Raw genomic sequence first — 9,491 nt, 5'->3', positions numbered from 1 at the left:
GACTCCCCACTGAGCAGGGAGCCCAATGCGGGGCTTGATCCCAGGACCCTGGGATCATGACCTGAGCCAAAGGCAGACGCTTAACTGACTGAGCCACCCAGGCGCCCCTATTCTTAATTTTTTAAAAATTTTATTTATTTGACAGACTGAGAGACAGCAAGAGAGGGAAAACAAGCAGGGGGAGTGGGAGTGGGAGAAGCAGGCTTCCCACGGAGCGGGGAGCCCGATGCAGGGCTCACATAGTGCCAACAATCATATTAATAACCAAATAAACTCCAGGACTTTGCTTAGGTGACCCTTTTAATGGTGAGCTCCAGGTCACGACACATTTACTGTCAGTTCAACTACACCAAGGTTTGTGGAGACAATGGCTTCTGTGCCCAAGCAGATTGCAAATCAATTTCGAATGGAACCTGGCATCACCCTGAAGGAATTCTAACTTCACACTCTTGGGGTAGTATACCAAGATGGCTTCAGGGTAGAATAACTTTACACAGCGCATTTAAAAAAAGACACATTTATTCAGCATCATGATCAGACCATTACATTTAGCAATCAACAGCATGGGTGCAAAAAAAAAAAAAAAAATCTACATTAAAACCCTTTGTTGGAATGCTTTACACCTTCCACAGAATAGAAACTAAAATAACCTGTTATACAATTAGTCACAAACACGGTCCTCAAGTTTTTTGCCCATGCACGAGTATTGTCTAAAACATGTCTTCTTTGTAGCAGCTAGGCCCTGCCACCACTGTGCTTGGCTGAGTTCACAAATCTGTTGTAACCTGTAGCTTCCTTGTCACTTCTCTGGCTCTCCTCTCCTGCTAAGCTTTGTTTCCTGGCAGTAATTAAAACCTTCTGCCACTGCCGTAGGTACTGCTGCTGCTGGAACCACCATAGCCACCTTGGTCTCGTGGTTTGCCAAAGTATTGGCCTCTACCACCATAGGGGCCAGAGCTTCTGCCTCCAAAATTTCCTCCTTTTTTTTAAGATTTTATTTATTTATTTGACAGAGAGAAACACAGCAAGAGCAGGAACACAAGCAGGGGCAGAGGGAGATGGAGAAGCAGGCTTCCTGCTGAGCAGGGAACCCGATGTGGGGCTCGATCCCAGGACCCTCGGATCATGACCTGAGCCGAAGGCAGATGCTTAACGACTGAGCCACCCAGGCACCCCTCCAAAATTTCCTTCTTTCATGGGTCCAAAATTTGAGGATTGATTGTTGTAATTGCCCAAATCATTATAGCTTCTGCCACCTTCAAAGTTGCTTCCATCATTACCAAATCCGTTATAGCCATCCCCACTGCCACCATATCCACCACCACCTCGACTGCCACCAAAGCCACCTCCACCACTGAAGTTTCCTCCACGACCAAAGTTGTCATTCCCACCAAAACCACCTCCACGACCACCACCAAGTTTCCAGAACCACTTCGACCTCTTTGGCTGGATGAAGCACTAGCCATCTCTTGTTTAGAGAGGGCTTTCCTTACTTCACAGTTGTGGCCGTTCACAGTATGGTATTTTTGAATGACAATCTTGTCTACAGAGTCATGGTCATCAAATGTTACAAAAGCAAAACCTCTCTTTTTGCCACTGCCTCGGTCAGTCATGATCTCGATCACTTCAATTTTCCCATACTGTTAAAAATAATCTCTTAGATGATGTTCTTCAGTGTCTTCTTTAATGCCACCAACAAAAATCTTTTTCACAGTTAAGTGGGCACCAGGTCTTTGAGAATCTTCTCTCGAGACAGCCCTCTTTGGTTCCACAACTCTTCCATCCACCTTGTGTGGCCTTGCGTTCATGGCTGCATCCACCTCCTCCACAGTGGCATACGTGACAAACCCAAAGCCTCTGGAGCGCTTGATGTTTGGATCTCTCATTACCACACAGTCCGTAAGCGTTCCCCATTGCTCAAAATGGCTCCTCATCAGTTGTTTCAAAGCTCAGACCAATGATGAAGAGCTTCCGCAGCGTTCAGGCTCTTTGGGAGACTCTGACTTAGACATGACGGCGGTGGGAGAGGAGACTTTAATGATGCTTACTCGGCGGCATCCACAGGCAGAAATATTCTTAATTTTTTAAAAGACTTATTTTTAAGTAATCTCTACACCCAGTATGGGGCTCAAACTCATAACCCCGAGATTAAGAGTCACTTGCTACACCAACTGAGCCAACCAGGTGACCCTGTATTGGGTTCCACACTGAGCATAGAGCCTACTTAAAAAAAAAATTAAAAAATTAAAAGTGCTTATTTTAATTTTTAAGCCTGGTTTCCTGGTCATTGTAGCTTAGCAGTCCAATGCTTAGTAGCATTTTCTTAGATGCCTTGCCTATGTCTCTTCATCTCTTGCCAAGTACATCTATGTAAGATGTCATGCCTTTAAGCTTCAGGCAACTTATAAGACTAAGTTATTTTTCATTTCCTGCTTGGACAGGGTCTAAAAGTCAACCAAATCTAGGTGACTTCGGACTTATCCTCTTTCCTGAGCATGTGCATAGCCTTGCTCATGCATAGAATTCTGGATCCCCAGGAACTGATTGGAGCTTTTCAAAGTCTCCAAGGTTATGCCCTGGGGATAAGAGCTTTTTTTTCTGCTAAGCTGAGCTCTGAGTAAAATCTAATAGCCCAACACCCTGAGGATATAGATTTTCTAGGGAGCTGCAAGCTTAGATTAATAATATCTGTATCTATAATCATATATATATATTCATGATAGATTATACACACACACATACAACACACACACACATAATGGATTTTAATGTAAGAGTACAAAGGACTCACTGATATGGTTTCGGATTCTACATTGCAACTAACCTAAAGAAACCTCCACTGTTAAGTTTTGGTGCCTTATCAAAGAATATCCACACTGATTTTTAAAGACTGTTAATATGTTCCTCTCCTTTTCAACTACTTATCTGTGTGAGTCTAGATTTTCTTCAAAACAACATAGAAAATGCACTGTATGCAGAAGTGGATATGAGAATCCAGTGATCTTCTTTTGAGCCATGCATTAATGAGGTGTACCGTGTAACAAAAATGATACCACTCTTAGTAGCTTTTTTTTTTTAAGATTTTATTTATTTATTAGAGAGAGAGAGAGAGAGAAAGCACAAGCAGCGGGAGTGGCAGGCAGAGGGAGAAGCAGGCTCCTCGCTGAGCAAGGAGCCCGATGTGGGACTCGATCCCAGGACCCTAGGATCATGACCTGAGCCGAAGGCAGACGCTTAACTGACTGAGCCACCCAGGCATCCCTCTTCTCAGCAGCTTTTTAAAAATATAAGTATTTTAGAAAATATTGACTGTTCTGGGGCTGGTTCTTTTAACAATGTTCAGGTCTCTTTGTTGACTGCAAGGCTGCTGACTTTTGACTACTATGCCATAGAGCTAAGGAGAGAGGAAGAATAGAAATAATCTGAAGTTAAAATGTCAAAGACCCTTTTCCCTTACCAAGGTTCAGTGATTTTTCTTGGATAGACAATTTTCCATTTGTTCTGTGTCTTTGGTTAATTTCTAGAGTTCTGAATTGATTGATTCTATTTGTTTTGCCCATCATTTGTTGTTTAGTGGGGGAGATAAGTTAAACAGGGTCCTCATTCTATCCTTCTGAAAGCTGATCTCCCAAGTGCTTTACTTTTGCTTGGTCTGTTAGAAATTTGTCATAATCATTTCGCTACTCCTAAAGCCACACTTGCCTATCTTCAGAACCTCAAAGATAAAAGTTTCCACAGTTTGATGGTAGTTTTGTTGTACACTACATGGTTCTCTCACATCCATTGTTCCCCATTGTAGAAAAGCAGCTCAGCAAACCCACTCTGATCACCCAGATGGAACAGGAAGATGAAATGAAAACAGAGACAGGAAATCAAGATACCTGTTCAGGTGAGCAACGGGCATATATGAATGTTTTGTACCACATCTGGTGGGGGTGAGAAAGAGGTACATTATGAAAAGTCAAACAGGGAACTTAAAAATAAATACGCTTTAAATTTGAGTAGAAAGCAGAGACCATTTGGTATGAGCTTATTCATGTACTTTCAGAATTCCCTAATCTTTGACTTTTAACCTATCATTTCATACTTTTTTTTTATGTTATGTTAGTCACCATACAGTATATCATTAGTTTTTGATGTAGTGTTCCATGATTCATTGTTTGTGTATAACACCCAGTGCTCCATGCAATATGTGCCCTCCTTAATACCCATCACTGGGCTAACCCATCCTCCCAGTCCCCTCCCCTCTAAAACCCTCAGTTTCCCGGAGTCCATAGTCTCTCATGGTTTGTCTCCTTCTCTGATTTCCCCCCCTTCATTTTTCCTTTCCTTCTCCTAATGTCCTTCATACTCTTCCTATGCTCTGAAAGAAAGACCTGTCTTATGCTTTAATATTTACATCTAGAATCACTGTCTAGTTATTCCCATTTTGTGTGTGTGTGTGTGTGTGTGTGTGTGTAGCTATAGCCTTTGCTTATTAACATAATTTTCATTCAGGATAGAACCTTCCTTAATAAGTGATATAAAACACTGAAGCATGTAAATATCATTCTTTTGATCAAGAATGCTTTTTTCTCACACATTGTCTTCCTAAGTTTAGGGTCAATTTGAAGAGAAATCCACATGGACCTTAGTTTTGTCCTTACTCACCATTTCATGCTCGAGGTTGCTTCCTGTTTCTGTCAGATTGGGCTTGGGCTTTACCTCCTTGTCAGCATATTGACAAAAACTTACTTTCCCCCAGTTTGTTCAGATGGGATGGTTCTCCTTAAAACCAAACAATCACAACATAAGCAAGATATTTTGGAGAAAGAAGCACTCAGTGGCAAGAAGGTAAGAGTCACATGAGAATTTCTTGCTCTCTGTTAGAAGTCCAGATGTCCATGTAATACTAAGGGGGAAATTTGAGGCACTCATTTTACCAATAGAAAACAGGAAATTCTCTAAATATCATGAATTTGAAGGAAACTTACCCATTAGCTCCAAAAATGGTTGCTGAGAATCCCCAAAGTAAATATTTTCATAATGGAAGTTAGATATTAAATATTGATAAACATTCACTCCAAAGCATTTATGTGTTAAAACTCTAAAGAGACCCTGATGGGAGCAATGTGGTATAAGATTCATCTTATTCAAGCTAATAAACTCAGACAGGAACTGTATATTCACTAAGAAAATGTTAGGTAAGCTCTAATTCTAATAAAGTGCTTGTTTAAAGATGTCAGAATTTATGAGTATGGGGGGAAGATTCTCAATATAATGAATGTGATAAATCTTGTGATCATAACTTACTTTAACCAATAGGAGCAAACTCATGGAGGAAGATCCATTGAACAGAATAAAATTGCCTTGAGCATGAAATCTAGCATCACTCAGAATCAGAGAATTCATCCTGGTGAGAATCCCCATCAATGCCTTCATCTTGGGAAAGCCCTCAGAGATTGTTTACACCTTAACCCACATGAGAGCATTCTTTCGGGGGAAAAATCCAATGGCTGTAAAAATGATAAAAATACCTTCATCAGGAGTTCTTTCTTAGCTGTGCGTAAGAAGCAACATACAAGAGAGAAGTCCTATGAATGCACTGACTCTAGGAAAGTCTCAAGTTCAATCTTATATCTTAAGCATGAAAAAACTTGCATTAGAGAGAAATATTTTCAGTGTAGCCAGTGTGGTAAAGTATTACAGAACCACTCATCCATTGCATTGCACATGAGAACCCACAGTGGAGAAAAACCTTTTAAATGTAACCAATGTGGGAAAGCCTACAGTTCAAGCTCTTATCTTACACGGCACAAGAGAATTCACACTGGGGAGAAGCCCTATGAATGCCGTGACTGTGGAAAAACCTTCAGAGATAGTTCACTTCTTAGACAACATGAAGGAATTCATTCAAGGGACAAACCCTACAAATGTGATCAGTGCAGCAAAACCTTCAGTAGAAGCTCTAGGCTTACCATGCACAAGATAATACATACCAAAGAGAAGCCCTATGCCTGCAATGATTGTGGGAAAACCTTCAGTATTCTTTCATACCTTACAAGACATAAGAGGGTCCACACTGGTGAGAAGTCCGTTGAGTGTAGCCACTGTGGAAAAGTATTAAGTAGTCTGTCAGCCCTGAAGACACACCTGCGGATACATACTGGAGAGAAACCTTACAAGTGTGATCAATGTGGAAGGACTTTTAGAATGAGCTGTAATCTTAATGTGCACAAGAAAATGCATGCTGGAGAGAAACCGTGTACTTGCAATGACTGTGGGAAAGCCTTCAGGGATCACTCGTGCCTTAAAGAACACATGAGAATTCACACTGGAGAGAAACCCTTTGCATGTAACCAGTGTGGGAAAGCCTTCAGAGTGAAATCTTTCCTCACTTTGCATAAGAAAATTCACATGAAAATGAAACAATATGAGTGTAAGGAGTGTGGGAAAGCCTTCGGTGGTCTCTTATCTCATAGGAGACATATGAAAAAGCACACCAGGGAAAAGAAACCCTTCAAGTGTAATGAGTGTGAAAAGGCTTTTAGGAGGCATGTGTCCCTTACAATACACATAAGAACTCACACTGGAGAGAAACCCTATGAGTGTGATCAATGTGGGAAAACCTTCAGCGTGAGGTGTAATCTTACTGTGCACAAGAGAGTCCATACTGGTGAAAAGCCCTATCAATGCAGTGTCTGTGGACATGCTTTCAGTAAGCTCTCCTCCCTTCGGCGGCATCACGAGAGCACTCATGCTGAATAACTCCTAGTAAATGTCCATGTGCAATAGTTTTCAGTGAACTCTCAATCTTGAAGGCATACAAGCAAATGCTAACTGCAGAGGAGAACTGGATGTAAAGAATGGGAGAAAGTCTCTGAATAATAGATCTGTGGGAGAAATATAAGTTATGCAATGACTGTGATAAATCCTTTATTCATCCCCTAGATAGGTGACCATTTGACGCCGAAAGTAAAAACCTTTAGTGACTTCAAGACTTGTTACTTGAGAAAAATAAACACCTAATGTTTTAAGCCACCATGTTTACAGTGTGTGTGTGTGTGTGTGTGTGTGTTGGGAGGGAGGTTTTATTCACAAATGACTGTCACTAACCAATATAACCTATGTCAGGTTTTTAGAAATTTATATATATAGTTAAAAAATTGAACTGCTACTGGGGTACCAGGGTGGAGGTTACCTATATTAACTATTACACACACTGGTCAAGAAGTAGAACATTTTCAGCACTTAGAATCCTCCTTCAGTGCTTCCTTTTCACTCACAGTCACCCTGATTCTTGCCACCAGAACATGTGTACTGTATGGATCCAATGCATTTTTTAAAAGATTTTTTTAAGTAATCTCTGCACACAATATGGGGCTCAAACTCACAACCCCGAGATCAAGAGTCGCATGTTCCATTGACTGAGCTGACCAGGTGCCCCTAGAATCATGCATTTTTAACAGCTTTATTGAGATATAATTCACATGTCATAAAGTATAAAATTCAGTGGTTTTCAGTATGTTTACAGAGTTACATGCACTATTATACCTGATGTGTTGTTATTGTATCTGGATTCTGCTCAATTCTATTTGTGAGATTCATCTATGTTCTTCCTTTAGCAGAGTTTTATTCTCATTGATATATAGCTTTCCATTTTAAGAATATGCACAATTCATAAAACTGTTTTGGACATTTGGGTTGTTTATAATTGGAGTATTTTTTTTTAGGATTTTATTTATTTGAGAGAGAGGGCAAGAGAGAGCATACAAGCGGGGAGGGACAAAGGGAGAGGGAGAAGCGGACTCCCTGCTGAGCAGAGAGCCTGATGTGGGGCTCTATCCCAGGACCCTGAGATCATGACCCCAGCTGAATGTAGGTGCTTAACTGACTGAGCCACTCAGGAGCCCTATAGTCATAAGTAGTTCTGCCATGAACATTCTTGTACATGTTTTAGTTCACAGCTGTATGTATTTTTGTAGGGTCTATATTTTAGGAGTGCAGTCTGGGTCATAGGGAATACACATGGTCATGTTTATTCAACACTACCAAACGGTTTTACAAAGTAGTTGTTCCAATATGCATATGTGCTCTCTTGGTAATACTTTACACTGTCTTTTTCATTTTGGCAGTTTTGATGTGTATGTTGTAGGACCATATTTTGATTTTTAAATTTTTAAAAACTTTTCATTTTGAACCAGTTTTGCACTTAACTAGAAAAGTTTGTACAGAGTCCTGTATATCCCTGTTTCCCAAGGTTAATGCAATTTATCACCTGCTTCCTTCTGGTTAGTGCTTTTTTGGTGTGTGATCTCTAAGACTGCTAGTTTTGATGTCGATTTTCCAGACAATCTCCAAAAGCCTGCCCAAGTAACTAGTAAATTGGTTTCTTTACATGCACTCTTTCCTATTATAGTACTTACCTCATTCATTAAGAGACTTTAGTTAAAGAAAAATTTCTTAAGAGTGACTTTGTGGAGATGCTCCCATGATACATGCTCTGCATCCCCAGTCTCTTCCCTATGGGGACTTAAACACCACTTTGCTTCTCTTATTCTTCCAGTGATAATCTCTGCCTCAGAGAACGCTGGGAATTGGTCTAATGAGAAGCTCATCAATTCTCTTAAGGTCAGACCGAAGAAATTCAAGAATGAGATTCCCTGTCTGGAGGTGAGAGGAAACATGGGAAGAGAATGATGTATACCTGTCCTCTCAGGATCAGGAAATCTGGTCCTCCATGAGTCCTTTCTATGAGCTGTTCTCCTTAAGGATTTGAAATGCCTTGGGGAAGAAACGACAGTACGTATTTGGCTAATGAGGAGCTTTGGAAATTGAGCTCTCAGGGCCACGGAGACTGTTACAGAGTCTATCTGTGACCACTCCTGTCAAAGACCTGTTCATGTCAGGAAACACACCTGAGTCTCCTGAGATGCTCCCTCTTGCCCTGGGGAGCTCAATTGCCTTACGTGGTCCCTCTGCCCTTCCTGGGGACAGATTTCCCATCTCTACCCTTCAATATCTAGAGGAAAGGTGAATTACTCATTGGTGACTTCAAGGTAATCTGATTTGCCCTACTAAATGCTGTGAGAAATTGAACAGTTTTTTTTTTTTTTTTTTTTTTTTTTTTAAATCAGCCTATCTGGAGGACATCCAAGAGGTAAGAGAAAGTTTGGTAAGTTTGTTACATTGAATTTGCAGTCAGCTTTCATTTCCTGCTATTACTCTGCCTTTTAAATTCCAGGGACTCTTTCCCTACCTGAACATGAATTAGCCCCTTCAGAAATTGGACAGATAGGGGTGCCTGGGTGGCTCAGTCGGTTATGCGTCTGCCTTCGGCTCAGATCATGGTCCCAGGGTCCTGAGATTGAGTCCTGCATTGGGCTCCCTGCTCAGCGGGGAGCTTGCTTCTCCCTCTGCCATTCCTCCTGCTGGTGCTCGCTGTCTGTCAAATAAATAAATAAAATCTTAAAAAAAAATTGGACAGATAATTCTACAATTCTCTGGTTTCC

At 40.9% G+C, this 9,491-nt stretch overlaps 1 protein-coding gene and 1 pseudogene across 1 annotated transcript; one reads left to right on the top strand and one right to left on the bottom strand.

Moving 5' to 3' along the window:
- Window positions 1-848: 848 nt before the first annotated feature.
- Window positions 849-2,012, bottom strand: LOC116626548 (annotated as a pseudogene).
- A 1,753-nt stretch (window positions 2,013-3,765) lies between these two features.
- Window positions 3,766-9,253, top strand: ZNF317 (zinc finger protein 317). The gene is made up of 6 exons (XM_032395952.1): window positions 3,766-3,889; window positions 4,745-4,833; window positions 5,305-6,382; window positions 6,554-6,697; window positions 8,546-8,652; window positions 9,224-9,253. Exons 1-6 carry the CDS (start codon window positions 3,766-3,768, stop codon window positions 9,251-9,253), a joined length of 1,572 nt encoding a protein of 523 aa, XP_032251843.1.
- The last annotated feature ends 238 nt before the right edge of the window (window positions 9,254-9,491 follow it).

This window comes from Phoca vitulina, unplaced genomic scaffold (genome assembly GCF_004348235.1).
Source record: "Phoca vitulina isolate PV1807 unplaced genomic scaffold, GSC_HSeal_1.0 scaffold89, whole genome shotgun sequence".
Taxonomy (NCBI): Eukaryota; Metazoa; Chordata; class Mammalia; order Carnivora; family Phocidae; genus Phoca; species Phoca vitulina.
The sequence above is the reverse complement of the archived record's forward strand: the minus strand, read 5'-3'. Positions and strand labels throughout refer to the sequence as shown.